The sequence below is a fragment of the Scomber scombrus genome, chromosome 14 (genome assembly GCF_963691925.1).
Source record: "Scomber scombrus chromosome 14, fScoSco1.1, whole genome shotgun sequence".
In the NCBI taxonomy this organism is placed as follows: domain Eukaryota; kingdom Metazoa; phylum Chordata; class Actinopteri; order Scombriformes; family Scombridae; genus Scomber; species Scomber scombrus.
In genome coordinates, this window is record NC_084983.1 from 26,041,485 (window position 1) to 26,064,355 (window position 22,871).

General features: G+C 39.8%; 1 protein-coding gene across 1 annotated transcript; it reads left to right on the top strand.

Moving 5' to 3' along the window:
* The first annotated feature begins 1,393 nt into the window (after positions 1-1,393).
* coro6 (coronin 6) lies at positions 1,394-22,129 on the top strand. Its single transcript, XM_062432806.1, has 11 exons — positions 1,394-1,456; positions 4,333-4,532; positions 9,123-9,245; positions 15,361-15,490; positions 15,592-15,770; positions 16,073-16,192; positions 16,927-17,031; positions 19,264-19,409; positions 19,667-19,724; positions 20,006-20,233; positions 21,207-22,129. Exons 2-11 carry the CDS (start codon positions 4,335-4,337, stop codon positions 21,327-21,329), a joined length of 1,410 nt encoding a protein of 469 aa, XP_062288790.1. The 5' UTR covers positions 1,394-1,456; positions 4,333-4,334; the 3' UTR covers positions 21,330-22,129.
* Positions 22,130-22,871: the final 742 nt, after the last annotated feature.

Genomic DNA, 22,871 nt, shown 5'->3' on the forward strand with positions numbered 1-22,871 from the left:
TAACATAACACTTAGCACGAGGAAGAGTATGAAACAATACAGATATGTGTGATATTTTATATATACAGTGCTGTTTAAAAGTGTGGACGCTTTCTAATTCAAGTGAATGGAAAGGTGTGTCCATGCTATTTTGACCAGTACTGTACACATCATGCATCATTGTAGGTGTTGAGTATTTTTCTCTTATGTGATGTCAAAGACTCAAGCACGGCCAAAAAAAAAAAATTGTGGCATAAAATTCAGTTGAGATTTAAAATTCAACAGAAGAAAGTCCAGACTTTAGTGTCCTAGTCTATAAAAGAAAAATATTGTTGATACACGTGATTATGAAACCTTTTAGTTAACTGTTTGTATTTATATTTTTGAATTAAAAAAACATCTAGGTATTGTATAGAAATGTATTGAGTTCTGTGCTTAAATTTAAGACAGTACATAGAAAGGTGTTTAAGCCAAAAGATAGAAAACCTATTAAAAGTCCAAAGTTGTTGTTTTTTTAAACACTCAAGATTGATACAGGTATAAATATATATAGAATGGTGTTTAATGTGAGAAGTTAGTCCATGCCATTACATTCATGTGCTCAAATGCCACATAAACATTTTAAAGTTCACAATAACAACACATGCAGAGTTGCATCAGTGCATATTACTGTCTCAGACAAATTTTCTTCTTCAAGTCAGGGGGGGAAATTGGGAATGTCTGCTGTTCTCGACCACAACTGCCAGACACTCATCAGTCAAATGGATTCCTTTGCAGAAAATTCCTATGAAACCTGGTGAGTACAGTAATGATTATGCAAAGGTCTTTCTTGATTTTTATTATTTATTTATTTCATTTATTTGGTGTTCTTTTTGTCTTAACACCAGAGTGCAGGGATGTCTGTATGTGTTTGTGAGCAACAGTGCAGTGAAGAGCTCCAGAGACAGACTTTAGTTGGCTGTAGCCTACAAGTGAAGCCACATTTAGATGTTACAAACTTTTGCTATTCAAAAGTTGTCTTTAGGAGTTAACAAGTAACACTTTAAGGCAGCATGGGGTCAACTGTGCGCGTTCATTTATCTGTTTAAAGTCCCAATTCCTCTATTCAAGACCTCCAGTGGTGACAGTGACCCCCGGGGACGCGCTGGCCCCCTGTCACCGGCGCGCGACACGTTTTTCCTGCACTGACAGAGCCCGTTCCAAAATAGACAGCACCCACCCATACACCCACCCACCCACCCACACCCTCCTCTCTCCCTGCTCTGCCCCGGTACTCTCCCCCCTCTCTTTTCCCTGCCGAAGAGCGTCACGCAGTCGTACAGTGCGTCTCCTCAGCAAGTCCCGAACCGACTCCAGGACACCCAGTCGCAGGGAGTACAATTCAGAGGAGTAAACCAAAAAAGCAGGGGGGCTGCAGGCTTTTACGACAGAAACCGAGAGAGTTGTCCAGGGAAGAGGGGTCTCCCCAAAACCTGAGGTGAGCTGTCTTGTGGACTGTCTTTCCTAATAATATGTGTGTGTGTCAGAGTCTGTGCTGCAGTGGGGTGAGAGGTGCGTCAGCTTTCTTTACTGCACTGCTGGAGGGGCGCGCGCCTTTGGAAATCCTTTGGAAAGAGTCTATACCCCCCCAGCCGACGGAGCAAATCTTGAGCCGTGCATGGCAGCTGTGCGCTACTTTAAGGAGCACGTTGCACATTACTACCCCCCCCTCAAACTGCTCCTCTTACCTCTTGCGCCCCTGGTATCCTTTGTTGCTGTGTTTATGTGTGTTTGTGGAGACTGTGTCGGCTGTTTATATGTATTCATTAATGATAATGCGCCACAGACTGAGGTGTCTTCATTCTGGGGCTATTTAGGATCAGGCTGCCGGGTGGGAGGAGCGGCTGGCCCGGGTAGGACAGTGCAGTTTGTCATGTCTATATTAGGAAAGTGGCAGTGTCATTCTTTCGCTCTGTCTCGACTCTCCAGAGACGTGCCATGCGCGACAGAGGAGGGCTATCTCATTAACCTGAGGCAGAATTAAAGGAGCACGTCGGAGTTTTTTTCCACGTTTAACTCACATTTACAAGTTTTATAGATTGCTGAATGAGCTCTGCTTGGCTCTAAATCTCCCTCCCCTGCAGACACTGTTGGTTTCAGCTCATGGTAGACAAATCTTAAAGAGAGTGAAAGCTTGCTTGGGACGTTTATTTTATTTAATCTGTTTTCTAAAGTTAGTTTTCTGTCATAAAAGCAGACCATGAGTTAGGCATTTTCATGTTTAAATCAGGTGCTTAGGAATGCACAATAAATTAATGTGTCTTTGTAATTTGTTTGTTGTTGATGAATAAAGCTTTGGTTCATTATTATTTGGATATTAGGACTTAATCTAATCATCCAGGCAGAAACATGCATTAAAAGACTATTAACTAACTTTGTCACAGTACCAATAAAAAAATAAAATAAAAGTGTGATGTGTTGCCCCTGAAACACTCTACTGCCTGAAGTGGAAACTGGAATGTACATTTCTTGATAAGGCAGAGCTTCCAGGAAATCAGTGGGTGCTTCTGTCCTCTCTTAGTGTGGTTGAGCCATGAATCCCACTTCAGTCTTCAGTTGTGAAAGTCACACATTAAACCTGTAATAATGACAGCAGGTTTTGGGGTTAGCTAATTTTAAACTAATCCAATGCCTTAAAAGTTGTTTTGTTTTTAAAAATATCCACAAAAAACTCTCACCTCCATTGTTACTTAGTTAGATAGATCCAGACAGTTTGAGGTTGTGATCATCCACTAAACCAAAGGGAGAACTCTGCTGCATTTATCAGACGCCTTCAGGGACTGATGCAGGCCTACTTCCCGATTTGGGTTTTTTAGTTTTATGTAAGCCAGTGCAGTCTGGGAGTGTGAGTTAAACCACATTTTCATACTCATAGGGATTGTATCACACGGGTGTGATTGAATTTAACTGCTGTGCTGTTCACATTGGCATTGCATCTGTCATACATTAGGCTCTCCTCCTGCCTTTTATTCGTTCTCTCCGTCTTAGTGTTTGTCTTTGATGTTCGGCTGTCACATAGTGTTTGGTGGGACAATCGCCTATTAATACCTACGCTGATGGTGGGCACTGTTATAGAATATCTCCTGTGTTTTGGGGGATTACAGTCCCTCTGGCCTGGTGCCCAGGACAGCGAGATGTCAGTCAACAAACAGCCTAAAAACACTTCACAGGACTCATTATCAAGTCTATACAATGTTCAAAGAGAGGCAGAAGTTATTTAAAATGTATCATTGGATTAACAACATCATTGGATAGAAGGCCTGCCTCTGCAGCTGCTTGCTGTGTAGTCAGTATAATTATGAGAGAAATCTGTTCTCTACTTTGTATGACTTTCAGACTGAGTCAAATAAATAGCAGAGTATTACATTTTCAGTATAAAACAGATTGAAAGCAGTGTTGCTGCATCTTCGTCATCAAAACATCAGAAAGCTATTCACAGCAACACAAAGTAATAGATATGTGAAACAAGTTCAGCAAAGAAATACTAAACACTATACAACAAACTGCCTCCTTATCAGCTTAACACTAACAATGACACACTAAAAAGCCATATAAGGAGATATAAAGCATAACAACTGCAGATAGAGGAAAGCACAATATTGTAATAACAAGCTCTTCTGTTAGCAGTGCTGCATTATTTGTTTAGTTGCTTTTTGTTTAAAACGTCTCCCCCCGTGTAATGGTAAAGATCAGATCAGACACTGTTGCTTAAAGTCTTGTTCCACTTTAAAATATCACAAAAAGAAATCAACCCAACATAAATATCCAGTTTGTAAATGTTTATAAGTCTCTACTGGTGGTTTTATTGATATTTGGATTTGAATGCATGTTTATGATGGAAGTCTTTTTTCTTTGTTTTGTTTCTGGACCATCTTTTCTTTTTCAATCAACTACTTAATTAATCAAACTTTATTGGTACATGCTTTCATACAGGTTAGTACAATTTAAATGACTGCCAAACTGATGATAAGACAGAACAAAATGTAAACAGTAAAATCATTTTAGACTAATGAACACAAAGGAGAAGTTAAAGAAAACCAATCAAAAGAAATGAGGGAGCTGGGGAGCAAAGTCCAAAAGCCAATATAAGGCCAGGGGGGAAAAAACATGCTCACAAAAAAGATAAAATGTACTTTAAAACACAATCAAATAGATCAAAATAACTCAACTCAAAGTCTCTTTCCCAGTGTTTTACACCCATTTCACTTTCTACATTCTCTGTTTTTGACCCTATTCTGACATCTAAACTCCTCCATCGCTCTCTGCCCACCCTCTCCCACCTGTCCTACCTACACTCTCATCTTCCCTCTTCAGCCATGAGTCGCAGCATCGTGCGGCAGAGTAAGTTTCGCCACGTCTTTGGGCAGTCGGTCAAGGCTGAGCAGGGTTACGATGACATCCGCGTTTCCAAGGTGACGTGGGACAGCTCGTTCTGCGCCGTAAACCCAAAGTTCCTGGCGGTCATCGTTGAATCCAGTGGAGGAGGAGCTTTCCTGGTCCTGCCCCTCTCTAAGGTCAGTGAAGGGGAAACATGTCTGGGCTGCAGAGTGTCTATGAGTTCACTGTTCATGTCAATCTATTTGTTTCTGATGACCGTAGACTGTATATATAATGGACGTAACATCCGTGACGCCACCCATTGGTTTGTGGACTGCTGCTCGGAAACGAATAGTTTCGGATCTTGAAAGTTTCCTGTGCATGCTGGGAAAAATAAAAACACGGATTCTACTTATATGGGCATCAGGAGCGGCATGAGGCGCCCTCCTGAACCTGTGAACCAATCAACCTGTCAATCACGACGTAGCCACACCCTAATGTATACCCTGCTTTATCGTCAAATATAAAATCAGGGAGGCCAACATTTCACAAATGAACATCATACTGCATTGAAGAAGGCTTTAAACTAGCGATTTAGACCATAAACACATTTTGAAAACGTTTATTGAGGTTATAAAACAAGTGAGAAGTTGGTGAATTCTCCATTGACTTGTATAGAGACGGAAGTCCTTTTGACACCAAAACGGTCGCCCCCTGGTGGCCTTTTGATAGAATGCAGTTTTAAATTACTTCCGCGTTGGCCTCATTGCAGAGGACCGGAACTCCCCACCTGCTGATGACGAGACAAAATACTTGATTAGATGTGCATGAGACACTTTTTTGTTGTTGTTTTCTACATGCTTGGAGTGTCAGTAAATGTGCTCATCATACTTAATATGTAACTTAATATTTGCCTATAAATTCTATACCTTTTTCTTCATTTTAATAGTAAATGTGCTCAATGGAGGAAGAAGTTTGTGCTCCAATATCCTCCATTAAAAATGAAGCAAGCTGCATATCTGAGGAGAAAACATATGATTTAAAAACCAGTGAACCCAGACAAGCACTCTGCTGCAGGATGAATATGGATAAGATTGTAAATGAAACTCTTAAGAGTGATAAGCTGTTTGTTTTTTAGGAAACTGATCCTCTAAATTTACTAAATCTACTAAATTTGATGCACACATTCTTGTACCCCATAGGATAAAATTTGAATAACTTTTGAGACAAGCAAAATAAAGTTTCCACCATTGGGAATTATATTACATCCATCTTATAAAATGTTGATGAGGATGAAATAATAGACAATCTTTAATAAGTTATTGATTATAACAATAACTTAAAGCTTACGACTTCAGGTATCCATGAAGGTTCACAAAATCTGAACTACAAATTTTAGTGTAAGCTGAAAATGAAGTGGTATGGTATGGGATGGTATGGTATCGCATCGTATTGTATCGCATCGTATCGTATTGCAAGGTCATCGCTCAATAATGTCGCTGTGCCTCAACCAGACATGGGTTCAGATTTCTTAAGCATCAATCTTGCTCAGAGCCTCGCCTAAGTAACTGAATATTGTGTGATGTTTAGCTACTGTATAAGTAGTTATAGCAGGGTAGAAGATGTGTGACATAATCAGCAGACCTTAATGGGGAAGGTGAAGATAAAGACTCCCAAAGCTTTCGGCAGGCGACTTTGTACTGAGGTCAAATCATTCCTGTGACCCCAGATATTTTAAATACACAGAAAAGCCTGTGTCTCATTCTGTCTAAGTACTGAGGTTGGGCCTATAAGGTAACGCTTAATGTCACAGGAAGATAGAATAGAAACTAAGAATCAGTGCCATCTCATGCTATCAGCAGTTGTTGAAGACAGTTATTCTGAGGATATAATATTATCTTCAAGCTGTCATGTTGAAGAAGCTTTGGAAAGGACACCATAATCGCTGAAACAGAAATACACTGACAGGAAAAGCAACAGGTCAAGACATATCAGACGTTTAAAGCTGTGATGCTACAGAGTGGTGTTAAGGTTCCTCAAGGCCCGTGATGATACCAGCATTGCCTTAAAATAAATGCTGGGCACCATTACAAGACAAGACCAAACTTGTGCCAATATTTTGATGTACAAGATTATATTTCAGTCAGTTATGATGTCAGGTTTGACTGCTCCAGTGAATCTAAATAAAATAGATTGCTGGTACACATATTTTGTGCATTTTAAAAGGTAGCTAAATAGCATTTTATCAGACCATGAAGACATAAAAGGACTGATCCAGAAACATGCAAAGTTAATTCAATAATACTTTTAATCATTACATGTTTAAAAACCCATTCATTTGCGAGCTGCGGATCAGTGCTCAAGGTGGAGCTCTCCAAATAACTGCTGATGCCACTATAATGAGCCAAGTCTGCAGCAATTTAGTTGACCTGCCCTGTGAGATGCCTCCACTCAGCAGGTTTCATTTGAGCTGGGCTGCAAACACCAACTGCCAATCACAGCCCGGTGTTACAGGAACTGAGAAGTTCATTGATTTCAGTCAGAAAGATACTCTAGTTTTTAGAAATATGTTGGTATTGGGTCAAAACTGTAAATAAAGACTGACACAAAGCAAACATGGAGTGAAATGTGGAAATTTAATGTCATTAAAATGTCACAGGTTCATCAGTAACACTACAGAGATTCATCAGCATGTCAGCGGTGGTATTTAGTGACCAGTGTGAGAAGACATAGAGTTAGACTCAGGATTTTAGAGACACTGGGAAATGGACGTGATTATATACTGGAGTCATGGTGAACAGACATGCTATTAATACACTCTCTCCATCCTCCATCTCCCCCCTCTGGGTCCCCAACAGGCCAAAAGAAAAACTCCCCTTTCAACGCCTCGTCGCTCAGCTATAAATACACCTCTCTTGGTGTGTGTGTGTGTGTGTATGTGTGTGTGTGTGTGAGAAGGGAGTGATATCTCTGAAGTTGATACACATGTTCACATGATAGGAACAGGGAAAGATGGAACAACCTGGAAGTGACGTCATGAGGGATTTTAGTTTGCATCATCGTTAATTATCCTGGGAGTCCACCATGATGCAGCAAGTTTCTGACTTTTGGCTTAATTTTGAAGGTTTTGACCACAATATTTGGTCCTGTTAACACCACAAATACCTCTAGGCCAAATATGTGAACACTGGTCATCAATTTCCACAAAGTCAGACAACACTGGCCGATACAGCTTATTACAAAGCCCTTAACTATGAGGATATTTCTCTGCTTTGATCTGAGCAGACTATCAGTCCTACCAGAACATTTATCATCATTATCAGACATCTTCACTGCATATAACTGTAGCTTCCAACCAGGCGGGGAGTTCCGGTCCTCTGCAATGATGCCAACGCGGAAGTAACTTAAAACTGCATTCTATCAAAAGGCCACCAGGGGGCGACCGTTTTGGTGTCAAAAGGACTTCCGTCTCTATACAAGTCAATGGAGAATTCACCAACTTCTCACTTGATTTATAACCTCAGTAAACGTTTTCAAAATGTGTTTATGATCTCAATCGCTAGTTTAAAGCCTTCTTCAATGCAGTATGATGTTCATTTGTGAAATGTTGGCCTCCCTGATTTTATATTTGACGATAAATCAGGGTATGCATTAGGGCATGGCTACGTCGTGATTGACAGGTTGATTGGTTCACAGGTTCAGGAGGGCACCTCATGCCCCTCCTGATGCCCATATCATAGACATAATAAAGAGTATGTCTATGTCTATGTCTTTATTATGTGTATGGCCCATATAAGTAGAATCCCTGTTTTTCTTTTACCCGGCATGCACCTGAAATTGTCAAGATGGCGCTGCCCAGATCTGAAACTATTCGCTTCCAAGCAGCAGTCCACAAACCAATGGGTGACGTCACGGATGTTACGTCCATTTTATATACAGTCTATGTTTCCAACCAGTCCATATCAGCAACTTTTCCACTGCCATTGACCACAGGGGACCCTAAATGCCCAAGTTTGATTGTGAATGAATTGGTTTTGATCATTTGAGCTTTTCTTGTCTTGCGTCAGTTTGCCGGTTGGTCCACCACTTTGGTCAGGACTGAAATATCTCAACAACTATTTGAGGGATTGCCCCCTCCCTATAGAATGAATCCTACAAACGCAGGAAGGCATTAACAGGAATCTAACAGCAACTTTTTGCCCCATGGCCTGCTAATAAGTCAATCTGACCTTTGTTGCAGCATTTCAATTGAGTCTGTTTAAGGATGTAATTTGGATCTCATCATACCACAAGATGTTCATCAGCAGAGGGAGTTAGCCTAATTGTTATAGAATTGAAGCTGTTCAAATTTCCATTTTTTTCTGAGTTCTTTAAGGACTTCTCATCTGCAATGGCTGAAAAGTTGAGCTGGAAATAGTCAACAAAACTGTCTTACCTCTGGGTCAATGTGGAAATTCGAGCATCTATAATTTCACAACAGCTCCATCTGCAGATGAAGGTAGTGTGTTATGATAGAAAGCAGTGAAACAGCTACTTAATTTGCGTTACTAGTTTCAGTGTCAAGAATAAACTTTCAATTAGGAAATGTTTCACTTTTAGTCTGCTTTTAACCCACACCTCCAGATGTCTTTTGACCTGCAAATTACCACATCAGTGCTTATAACTTGCTTAGAAATAGTAAGTTCATGTACACACACACACACACACACACACACACACACACACACACAACAAACAAAACTACACTACTCTAACACAGTCCTGTTTGTCACTGCTGTCTGCTGCAGTCAGGTCGAGTGGACAAGAACTACCCGCTGGTGATTGGACACTCCGGACCCGTCCTTGATATTGACTGGTGCCCTCATGACGACAACATCCTGGCCAGCTGCTCAGAGGACTGCACTGCAATGGTAATGGCAGTGTGTGCAAGTGTGTGTTTGTCTGTGTGTGTGTGTAGAAAAAATACTGAGTGGGAGAGAGAGAGGATTTCAAATGCATGTGGAGGAGTTTGTTGTTCGGTGACTCAGGCAACAGTCATAGAGGTTGTCACAGCCCAAGTTCATCTTGTCTGTCTGCTAAATGAACAATAAGTGAAGTGAGTCAGTGAAGGCATCACTTTTTCTGTGTACCTGTCTGTCTGTCCACCCACCTGTTACACCACATTTCCTCATATGAATCTCTTCATCAGCCTGTTCGTGTTCATCATATTTTACCCTTGACGTATTGGTCAGAATATATTGTCTGTGTGCAACCAACCTCTCCATTGTTACGCGGCTGCTTAATCCTGCTGCTCCAATCTGTCCTTGTGTGTGTGTGTGTGTGTGTGTGTGTGTGTGTGTGTGTGTGTGTGTGTGTGTGTGTGTGTGTGTGTGTGTGTGTGTGTGTGTGTGTGTGTGTGTGTGTGTGTCTCTATGAAAGTCAGGTAGAGGCAGTAAGCATTTATTAGCCCGGAGAGATTTTTTTGGCACAGTGCACTTTCAAAGTATGTCATCTTCACCAGACTTGAGGTTGTTAAGGAGTTTTTGTGAAACTTTGCTTTGGCTATGTTAGGTGTTTTTATATTCATTTAATATCCCTTCATCAGACCAGAAATGATCTCTGGCAAACATGGAGGCTAAGCATACAGGATATGTAAACACCGGATGTAGACCACAGTTTAAGCATGATGATTAAGTGATTATTTTTGCTCTCCCAGTTGTCAATCAACTCACATTCCCAAGAGCTAATCAGTGAACATCATGTCAACTTATAAACTGCATCGTAGCATCCATGCCTCCTTATCTGCAGTGCATTCATTTCAAGTTATTTTATTTTGTTGTTCCTTCATAAACTAATTATAATGTACACTCAGTAACCATTTGGCACACCTAACTAAAACTAATGCATGTTTATACAATAGCCCTGCAATAAATGAGGGTTACAGTGTTCACTTCTTGTTGAACCTGTTTTACAGAGATGTTGAGTCAAATCATGTTTTTTTCTTTTTTCCTTTTTGGAAGCTGTAGTTTGTGGTGCTGTTGAATTGTATTTGTTTTTTATGAATAAACATCTGACAGTATACAGGGATATAATTTGACATAAACTACAACTGACCACAAAGTTGAATTCACATCTTTTGACAACAATTTCAACAAAAGCTGAACATTAAACATTACAACCTCTATAAGGATGTACTAATCCAGGGCTATTGGATTACGTTGCATTGGCTTTAGCTATGTGTACTCGAATAAACTGGCAATTAGGTGGAGCTGTTGTTGACTGAAGACAGAAAACAAAAGCTCTCGTAGCTCTTGAAACGTTGTTGTGACACGCTGCAGGTCATGACTCAGTTAAGTCAGCAGGGGTCTCTGTGAGGCCTGAACTGCAGGAGGGGGAGACCTCATTGTTATAGGAAAATTGTCATGTGCAGTACATTTGTGTCAGACTATTTTACAACTGTGTATTATTATTATTCATGCAAAAAATAACCTGTTGGCAGTAATTCTATTTTTAGAATGTGATACATTATAGTGTATGTTTGTACTGGTGGCACTTATGATTTGATTTATCACACTATTAAATTCATTCCATGAAGTGTTTCACAGTTAATTATTTCAGAAATCTTTGCTAGCAAATTAGTTCCAACATGAGCTTGAAATGAGAACCAGATTTACTGCCTGTGATGTAACTGAGAGCTGCTCCACTGACACAAATCAGAGCAGAACTGTGACTTGAAGTCCGAGGGTAATTTTTTGTCGATGGAGACACGTTTTCTTCTTCACAATGGGTAAAACAACTGGGAAATAAAGTGTATTTGGTGAAAAGTATCAGATTTTAGTTACTTTTTAATGTTACAATTACTGTAATCAATATGCAACAGGAAATCTCAAATATTTTTCATTTTAATAGACATAAAATATTCTGTTGTCTTTGTCTTCAAAAATATATCCACTATGCTCCTTACATCACAACACTGCTTTGTCTGTGTGCACAAATGTGCAGTATGTCAAGTATGTGAGCATGTGTCAATTATTACATTTTTTTGTTTGTATTATGACAACATGTCTGTTGACTCCGCATGTAGCTGTGCATCAGAACAGTTGTCACAGAGGACAGATTTGCTCACACTTGTCCAGAACGACATTACAGGAATCTTTGTGTGACTGATTGGTTAAATCGCTGATTCTCCTTTGGCAACAGCTGCTGGGATGCTGTTTGAATGCGCTGAGCCTTGTGTGTGTGTGTGTGTGTGTGTGTGTGTGTGTGTGTGTGTGTGTGTGTGTGTGTGTGTGTGTGTGTGTGTGTGTGTGTGTGTGTGTGTGTGTGTGTTCCAGATATACCTCATGTTATGGGTACATAAATCTATTTACACAGTCATGTTGTGGGCACTCACCTCCGTAATGGGGTCAAAAAGCAAATCCTCTTAATGTAAATCATTCATTTTAGAGTGAAGTTTATGTTATGGTTAGGATGGTTAGGGTAAGGGGTAGGGGGTTATGTCCTCTGAAGTGATGGAAAACACAACTGTGTGTGTGTGTGTGTGTGTGTGTTTGTGTGTGTGTATGCGTGTGTGTGTGTGTGCGTGCTTTGTTTATGTCCAGCACACAGACAGACAGTCGCAGCTGTCCAGTCTTGGCAGTGTTGCCAGTGTGAAGCTACAGAAAGGACATAACTGTGATGTCATTCTCTTCAGCTCACTGAGACGGATCATTGTGTCATCTGAAAAGGATCATTAGAGTGTGTTTATGTGTTTGTGTGTGTGTGTGTGTGTGTGTGTGTGTGTGTGTGTGTGTGTGTGTGTGTGTGTGTGTGTGTGACTGCAGAGCAACAGGGAAAGAGTTGTGTGCGTGTGCGTGTGCGTGTGTGTGTGTGTGTGTGTGTGTGTGTGTGTGTGTGTGTGTGTGTGTGTGTGTGTGTGTGAAGCATATGTGGATCATCTTATCACCTGCTGTGTGCTGCAACTGAAAAGGCCACATGTGTTAGTTTTGTTGTTTGTGTTGTTTCAGCCCATTTCCCTCATGAGGAATTCACAAAAGCACAACGTAGTGCAGTATGTAGCACCTGTTCAGGTCATCTGTTAATGTGATTTTCCCCCCTTTTTAAACTGTAGGTTTTGTATAAAAGTACTGTACCATGCTTCAAGTTCAAGATATCTTTATTGTCCCCGAAGGGCAATTTGTGGTGCAGCCAGCAGCGAAACAATAGCAATTACAGTTACAAAATAAACAATCCACAAAAGTACAATACAAAATAACAATAAATAGTAAAAACAAAAAAAGTTAAAGTGACCACAGTGCGTGCAATCCACCTTAAAATGGCTTAAAAAAGGCTAAGAATCATCCGTTATTTAAAAGGCCAATGGCCGCTGGAACCCAGGACTTTTTAAATCTGCCTGTCCTGCATCTGGGCATGAAAAATCTGCGTCCGGATGGGAGCAGTTTAAATTCCGATGCCAGGGGATGATTGGGGTCGGATGCTAACCCTGTCATGATGTTTCTGGAAATTTGGGGATTTTCATGACATGAGTTTGTGTTCCACAATTGAAAAGAAAACTATTGTCTTTTTAGAGGGATATTCTAGTATTTCTTAGACTCAATATCATTAAATTAGTCTGTTAAACCAAAATATTTAAATAAAATTAAGGGTACACCTGAATGTTTTCCTGTGTGAAAGGCTTTAAAATAAAAAAAAATAAAAAATAAGTTACAGAAAAAAAGAGACAACTGACTAGTTAAATTAATAAAATACTGATAAAAACATGTTACATTATTAGGAAAGGTTACTATTATTTTCTTTGGCATCTAGATTGTGCGGGGGGGGGGGGGGGGGGGGGGATGCATTGTCTGTGGTAATATGCTGGGAAAAACTCCAGTGTCCCAAAAACCTGAACTGGATATAAAATGAATGAACTGATGAATAAAAATCTGTATTCAAAATGTAAACATGCCATTGTATGTTTGGCATAAATATTGAAATTGCTAAACGATAATCTGTTTTAAGAGCGTTATTTGTTCAGTAATCAGTTTACTGGATTTACACACAGGCGTGGACACTTATGGGTGGATGCCTTCAGTTGTTGTCATGGCTACAAGCTAACAGAAATGTATCAGTGTAACAAGACAACCGTCACCGCCAGTTAATATATGAATTTATTAAAAGTGGGTGTTGAGTTTAATGGAGAATTCAAACACCTGCAGTTGTGTCGTCTGTGATGTGTAAGTGAGGTTTGTGCCGAAGTACTGGTCAGATATTGTCGTCTCTAATTATCTCTAAGTATCGTTGTTCAAAAAATGTTGAAGTTCAAAAAAGATTAAATCAAAAATCACCAGGAGTCGTCCAGCTGAAAGCAGTTATAGTTTTATTGTCGACAGCAAAACCCAGAGTCAACATACACAGACGGGATCTATGTATAAATGACACAAAGAACTCTCTCTTTTATACTGTCTATATTATATATATACAGTCTTTACACTGGCTCCCAGTCAGCTATAGAATAGATTTTAAAGTTCTGCTACTGGTCTACAAATCACTGACTGGTTTAGGTCCAGAATACATGAATGACATGTTAGTAGAATATAAACCCAGTAGGGCTCGGAGATCTACTGACTCAGGTCAGATAGCGGAGCCCAGAGTTCAGACTAAACATGGTGAAGCAGCTTTTACACAACTGGAACAAACTACCAGCAGAACTGAAATCATGTTTAAATCCAGGTTAAAAACACTTCTCTTCTCCTGTGCTTATGATTGAACTCTTTATTTCAAAGCACTTTAAATTGTAATATTTCATTTGCACTCTATGTCCTTTTAATGATTTTAAAGCAAATCATTATTTTATGCTGCAACCTTATATTTAATGCTCTATTCTAGTATTTTATTTCTCTATCTTTCTATGTTTCTGTACTTTGTTTTTATTATTAGTGTGTGTGTGTGTGTGTGTGTGTGTGTGTGTGTGGGGGGGGGGGGTATGTATGTGTTTACTATGATTGGGTTATATTTTTATTTCTCAAATTCCATGGTTTTTTCCAATTTTTTCTGTTTGTTTTATGTAAAGCACATTGAGTTGCCATTGTGTATGAAATGCGCTATATAAATAAAACTGCCTTGCCTATATTGCTGACCCTTGCAAAACGTTTCAACGCCCTCCCACTGGGGACTGAGTTTCAACCAATCCGCTTCTTCCAACCCAACATGATCTCACTTTCTTGGCACCTGTCCTAAAGATGCCCCCAGCCACTTTTTGTGGCTGCTCCATTCATTTCTATGCTTGCAGGTTTCGGTCTCTAAGCGTCTGTAAGCTTGGCCTTGAGTTCTGTTTTTTCCCCCTCAGTTCCCCACAGCTGCTGTTAGCTGTTGTTAGCTGTGTGAGCAATGTTTATCACAGATTTCTTCAAGTTCAATATTACCCAATTACTTTTCCTACTGCATTCTTTTTCTATAGTAATAATAATATTGGTATATATAATCACATATATTGTGTTTTTTATGCTTATTCGATTATAAGGTCGTTATTCCCTCAGTAAATAAAGAATCACACACATCTTCTTCGTTTAACATAATGCCTTCAAATTTGATCATCTTTAGCAAATAATAGTCAACAATCAAATACCCTTTTAGCAGATGCAACATTGTTCATTGTTAGTAATTATCACCAAAATTTTACACTACAATATAGTATGTATTTTTCCAATGATGATATATGTACACAGTATGCATGTCATATCGATATACTGTGAGATTGTACACATTTGATACGTGACTTTTTATACATCTCATATGAAACTGTGCACATCTAATTAAATGAAGGTGTAATTTCAATTAATCATTTTCTTTCAGTCACAAACAATATTACAAATCTTTTAGATGCTTACAAAACAATAATATTACATTCCCATTTGTCACCAAGAGAAAAATGTATTAAACTTCAAGAACCAATAGTAGAATTTGTTGTTGTTGTGTGTACTTCACATACAGATTACTGGACAGATAACACTGCTTGTGTACCATCAGACACTCACACAGGCTCCACTGATTTTCATTCATCTGCAGGTATGGCAGATCCCAGATCACTCACTGACCCGCCCCCTATCCGACCCTGTCGTTGTCTTGGAGGGACACTCCAAACGTGTTGGTATTGTCAGCTGGCACCCCACTGCACGCAACATACTACTCACTGCGGGTATGACACACACACACACACACACACACACACACATATGCATACTAGTTTCCTTGACATCCTTATGATCTTTCCTCTGTTGCCCTGTGCTCTGACCTCAGGCAGTGATAACTTGATAATCGTCTGGAACGTGGGGACAGGCGAGCCCCTCATTTCCATGGACGACCACCCAGACCTCATCTACAGCATCAGCTGGAACCGAAACGGCAGCTTGTTTTGCACCACCTGTAAAGACCGACGTCTGCGTGTCTGTGACCCCCGTAAGAGGGAGGTGGTTGCGGTGAGTATAGGTAGAAAAAAAAGTATTCTGTCAAAAAAGAGAGAAAGAGAACAGAGAATGAACAAATAAATGGAAGACACAAATGAATGTTTTAGTTTGTTGGTTTGTTTGTTTGTTTGTTTTTTACTTTTAGCTCTGGTAATAATGTCTGTCTGTCTGTCTGTCTGTCTGTCTGTCTGTCTGTCTGTCTGTCTGTCTGTCTGTCTGTCTGTCTGTCTGTCTGTCTGTCTGTCTGTCTGTCTGTCTGTCTGTCTGTCTGTCTGTCTGTCTGTCTGTCTGTCTGTCTGTCTGTTGACCAACAGGAACGTCTGGCTCCACATGAGGGGATCCGTCCAATGAGAGCCATCTTCACCAGAGACGGCAACATCTTCACCACAGGATTCACCAGGATGAGCCAGAGAGAGCTTGGGCTCTGGGACCCGGTAAACAAACAACTAAATTCACAACTTCATTACATTAAAACAAAAGGTAATATTTGTGACATAGGGGAAGAGGAATTTCGGCATCATAATCCTAGATAGACTTTAAACCACACAGATAATGCCCAAGGTTGAGCCATGCCCAAATATGGGCAGCTCCAACACATCTACAATATACAGAATTTAGTCTCCTGGTCTATAGACAGAACATAGCTTAGACCTCAATCAGGACCTTTGTCCTACATCCAACACTATATCAAACCTCTGACTCCAGTTACCTTTACCCCATTCAGGGAAAACAGTCAAAGACATATCTGACCTTGGCTGCTATAGCAACACTATCAGAATGCCTCCTATTTTCCCCAAAAGGAGCAGACTCACTGCTCACCACTATCTCAAGGGGAGACAGTGTCTAAACCCAATATTTGGTGTGGCCTTGCTATGACCGCAAAGCCTAGTTTGACCCAGTGCATATTAGTTATGGAAAATTCCCTAACAAATATTATGCTGATATAACGATGTGATCGATTATGATTGTCAGCAGCAGTATTGTTATTACAAAATGTTACTTGCCATTAGTTAACAGTTCTGCCTCATTGTTGTCTTCAAATGTGTTTCCCCATTTTTACCACTTCATGACAAAGAATTCTAGGTATACCTATCATTAATACCAAGCTATTACATATGCATGTTCACAACAAAATGTCAGTGTCCTTTATCTGCTTTACTCTCTGCAGACAAATTTTGAGGAACCTATTGCACTGTTGGAGTTGGACACAAGTAACGGAGTGATGTTACCATATTACGATGCAGACGCAAACATGGTCTACCTCTGTGGAAAGGTACAGAGTCACTGCTTTGTAAAGAATGTTCTCATGTATGTAAATGTTTGTTCCCTACGTTTAAATGTGCTATAAAATGTACAGAAATGTGCTCATATTCATTGGATTTCCAGCCTTAAAGGACCAGTGTGTAAGATTTAGGGGCATCTAGCAGAATGGACTTGGCAGAAATGAAATACAGTATTTAAGTATGTTTCAATTAGTGGTTAATCCCATGAAAATAAGAATTGTTGTGTTTTCGAAGCTTGGCGTTGAACGCATTCACTGTGCTCATCATGTGGGGCAGGTGTTGGTCTTTTCTCTGGAGCTCGTTGTTCAGTGCGTTCAGTTTTGCCGTCAGGTCTGTCAGAAACTCGAGGTCCAGCAGCCACTGATCATCTGACAGCTCCTCATGCTCCTCGTTCCTTGTCTCCAGAAAAGTCTTTATCTCTAGCAGCAAATCAACAAATCACTGCACAACACTTTGCCGCGACTCAACCACCGGACATCAGCGTGGAGGAGTAGGTCTCCGTACGCAGCATCGAGCTCATCCAATAACGCCTTGAATAAGCGGTGCTGAAGCACTTTTGCTCGAATCGAGTTGATCAGTTTGACCACCAGAGTTATAACATGAGAAAAGTTCACTACCTTCCCCGCTAAGGCCTGCTGGTGAATGACACAGTGGTAATTCACGAAGTCAGGAAAATTCATAATTAGCGGGGGGAAGCTGTCTTTGAATTTGTCGTGGTTGGTGTTGTGGTGCCGCTCCAGATTTCCTCTTTTAGACAGCGCTAGAGTTTGGTGGCACAGCATACACACACTTGTCTTTAACCGTGGTGTAAAGAAATTCCTCTTCCCATTCTGGATGGAAATGATACGTTTTCGACTTCTTTCTTGGAGCCTCCGCCATGCCAGCTGACAACATTGCAGTCTATCGGCTATTACCTGCTAGTGCCGTATATTGTCATTTTGCGACAGTTAATGTGCCAGTAGGGAGACTGGGGTAAGATGAGCCATTTTTCATATTTAGGATCACTACATCAAGGCAATCATAGTTTTGTCGCTAACTGATATATCTGCATATATTTCAGGATGTTGTGCATCCCTTCAAACAAACAGAATGAGTGTAAACATAACTGTTTCGATAATATAGCATGTCCAAAAAAAGTGGTCTCGTGGCACAACTTACCCCGTGTATGGGGTAAATTGAGCATAGGAGCGGGGTAAGTTGAGCCGTATCCCTACTCCCCCCCACCCTCCTCCCCACCGTCTCCCTCCCTAAATAACAGTCACTTCTTCACATTCATGTGTATTTTGATTTATTATACACAATTCAACAGGTACAATACCCTTTTTTAATTATTATTATACTGAACTGAAACTCTCATCATCCTTCCTTTCTTTGTCTATCTATTCTCTCTTCTATCCATCTTCGTTAAACTCCTCCCTCCATCTTCCTCTCGTTCCATCTATCCCCAACCCACCGACTCAACTTACCCCAGCGCTACCATTTTGACTTTATTAGTCCCCACAGCTAAAATGGTGCACTTTTATGCTAGGTTTATGACCTCATGTTGTAGCTCATAGATACAACAATTGATTTATGAAACAAATTTAAAATGATCTATTTTGGTCTAAACACAATTCTCATGAAACGTATGATAGACTAAATTCACTTTCAAGAGTGAAAAATGTTTTTTTGGAAATAAAGATCTAACCACTTAACCCATGTGGTTCTTACCTTCACAGACTCCATGAAATGATGCCTTCCTCCTAAATATTTGGTCACATGATCAATGTTTTTTACCGTTTCCTAGCAACAAGGGGTGGCTCAACTTACCCTTTGGCTCAACTCCAGACCCCAGTCTCCCCTATCCTTCTGTGATATTATTGGTCAATTTAATGTAGCCTGTTACGCTGAAAACGACTGGATCGAGAGAGATAGAGATAGAGAGAAAAAGAGAGGCGCTTGCAAAACTGAACCTTAATCAGCCATAATTTATTTGTGTAATTATTTTTCTATTATTTTCGGGATCTACAGGGAATGTTTCTATCGCGATCGACGGGTTGGCGACCACTGCTCTACAGGCTTGTAAGGGGTGGGTGAGGGGAGGTGTATTCAGTTGGTTGTAGTCTGCAACCTCAACACTAGATGGCAATAAATCCTACACACTAGTCCTTTAATAATAATAATAAATTCACTATTGTTTGTGTTAGATGTTACATGTTAAATGTGTTTGTGTGTGTGTGTAGGGGGACAGCAGTATCCGTTACTTTGAGATCACAGAGGAGTCGCCGTTCGTCCACTACCTCAGCACCTTTAGCAGTAAGGAGCCCCAGAGAGGGATGGGCTTCATGCCTAAGAGGGGTGTGGACGTTACCAAGTGTGAGATCGCCAGGTGAGATACTGATTGAACTGTAACTCATCCAAGATTACAGCTTTACAGTGTTGTTCATGAAATGAGATTTATGAAGCATTTATTTGATGATGATGCCTGTTTTTTGGTTCTTCATGACGTTAGGAAGGAACTCTTTACTGAAGATAAAGTATAAACTCAGACACGGATTTGTAACAGCTGTATACAAAAGCACAACTAATGGGTTTTCTTTCTTTTCTCTTTCTTCTCTGTTTCATCATCTCATCATCAACCTGCAGGTTATACAAGTTGCATGACAAGAAGTGTGAGCCCATCACAATGACTGTACCCAGAAAAGTAAGCCCATCCATCCCACTGATGATACTTTACAAGCTTTTGACTTTTAAATTATCTCCAGTACCACTTCATTAGTAACCTGTTGTCTTATTTATTTTCCATCAAATATTTTGTTTTGTTTGCTCCTTTCATCTTCTCTTCCACTCATCCTCTTGGGAGGACAGAATAACAGACAGGAAGATATTTAGATATTTAGATTTTAAACCCACAAAAGCAACTGCTGTACAGCACATCCCAAAATCAAATATTGGTCTCTTTTTTCCCTCGCATCTCTTGTACAGTCGGACCTCTTCCAGGATGACCTGTACCCAGACACAGCAGGGCCTGACCCTGCCATGGAGCCTGAAGAGTGGCTGGAAGGCCGTGATGAAGACCCAATTCTGGTATCCTTGAAGGATGGCTATGTGCCACCAAAGAGCAGAGAGCTTAAAGTGACTAAGAAGAACATCCTGGACTCCAGACCCACTACCCGACGCAGCATGTCCACTGTTGACAGCAACAGCCTGCCGGTAAGTTGTTTATCTTATACGCTGTCGTATATTCACATACTGCGTACATCCTACATATGAACCATTGTGATACCTTTAGAACGAGCCAAGGGAGCCACAAAATGTATAATAAATAAATAATAATTACCATTTACTAACAAGACCTGTACAGAATTTGGAGCTGCCTAATTAAGGGCTGAAGTTTGGGAATGACTGGTTTAGAGTCCAGATTAAATTTCTGTATTATTAAATATTTCTGAGTTAAACGGGATAGAAAGATGGGACATAACGTTGAGAGGATTTTGATTTGAACATTGAATGTTGGGTGTGTCATAAAGATTCTCAGCTCTGTGTTGAGGATTGATTGAAGGGTGAATGTCACAATATTAATGCGTTGAAATTGGTTGGGTCAAGCCTACGTCAGCACAAAAGCATGATTGAATTTCGATACAAGAATACACAGAAATTCATGTTTTTGTAATTTTTCTTGGCAAGCATTGTTAAATAATTGCATGATATGACGAGGGATGTGATCTAAAAGGGTTCAAAAAGGCATTTCTCCTTTCCATTTGCTAATCTTAATCTTAATCTGTTTTTAACATTGCGGGCTAAAAAAGCTGAGCTGTGTTGTACCAGTATCTAAATACACTGCTGCATTTTTACCTGTTGCTGTTTGTAGCGTTATGCTTCACATTTTCAATTTAAAAAAAAAAAAAGCTTTGCAGCCCATATTCTGTATGCACTGTTACTACATCTGACTCTTTGTTTAACACATTTCATTTATCTCTCTTCTATATGTACCTGCCCACAACTCCTTATTTCCAAAGCTCCCCTCTTTTTTTCAGTTTATTTTTTCTAGTAACTCACCGTCTTTGATCTATTTTTCCTCTTTCTCTCTTTCTTCATTCTTAATTTTCCCCTCCTTATCACTGTCATGTTTTCCTTTCTTCTTCTGTTTCCTTTGTTTCCTTCTTTCCACCCTTTTCCTGTCCAGCCTGAGTTGCTTGAGAGGTTGTTGGAGGAGATTCACAATCTGAAGGCCACAGTTTTGTCTCAGGAGAAGAGAATCTGTGACTTGGAGAATAAGCTTTCCCAGTACACCAATGGCACTGCCTGATGAGCTGAAGAACTGAATTTCAGAATAACTGTTATTATTAAAACACATTTCCCCTTGCATAGACGAGGAATCAAATACTATAACAGTGTTGCCTCTTTAAAGGTACCATTGTTTAAGAATATGAATGTGGAGAATGTAAATGCAAAATGACGGTTTAACAATTTTGAGCAAATTTACATCCATATCTTATGTAATTGTTTTGTGGTTGATTGTACATGATCCACATTCCAGTCTTAACATCACGTACCTTTAATGTTGTAGCAAAACATTCAAATAAATATTCACACCTTTACAGTAATTTGTAAAGAATGAGAAGAGTGTAAAAGTGGAGTGAGGAGGGCTATAGGCTTGTCAGACATGTGCAAGTTGGTTAAAGGTTCGAAGAAAGTCAACACTGTTATCACTTTTTTAATATTACTGTGAGAAAAGGACAAATATTAAAAAATAGCTAAATGAAATGCCAGAAAACAGACTTTCTGTTTGGTATGCCAATTGTCAAACCTGCTTTCTAGATGTTTTGGTAATTAATAAATGATACAACCTTCAACCAAACACACACGTCACCATTAAAGATCCACAAAGACAGACATTTCAACACATGTAATTGACCTGCCCTCCGTATCAAGTTTATTCAAGTAAGTCTTTCTGAAAACTTTTCAAAATGTAAATAGTGATAAAAGAAACAGGAGAAAAAATGTTGAACTTGTAGCAAAATGTGAAAAGCCAAACGTTTTGTGTTCTGTAAAGGATTATACATTAGACACACTATGACAACAATAAAAAAGTGTTTTTTAAAAATGTCTGCCTCTTCCATCTGTGATTACTGGATGAGAGATGATCACCTGCCATCTAGAGTTGCTGGACCCTTCACAACCACATTTTTTCCTGTTCAGTTAGGATAAGGACTTAGATTAACTCATAAACAGCAAACAGTACATTAACTGGAAAAAAGACAATCCACAGAAATAATCAGACACCCTCATTCAGAGGACAAAATACTTTTAATGGCAGTATTACGTCTCATGTTGGCACAACACCAAGTGATTCATGATTCAGATTTAAAGCTGCATCAATTGATTTTGGCCACTAGGGGGCAGAAAAACTTGAAAACAAGCTGAGAGACATACAACCCTAACATATTATCACTTTATAAAGTTGATGACTAACAAATTACCAAATATAGATCATTATATTTTCTACATCCAAGTTGTTGCAAAGGTCCATGCCATGACTTACTCTATGATCGTCCAGACTGACTCTAAACTTCTCGTGTAAGCAGACACCAAATGCAGTAGCAGAGCACAGAACTACCGTGTGTTGGACAATATCAAACCCTTCACACATCATTCGGGCTTGGAGTAGCATTTCTAGTTACCTGACAATTGTTTATTATTTCCTCTTCATTTGGTTCAGGTTTGGTCTCCACCAATTCCTGAAAACAATATTGGTGTAGCTACATGCTAGATGTTTCATGTTATTTCTTAACCAGCTCGCACTGTATCTAACTTTGCAGTAGCTGACTGCTCCTGTTGTTCACATCAA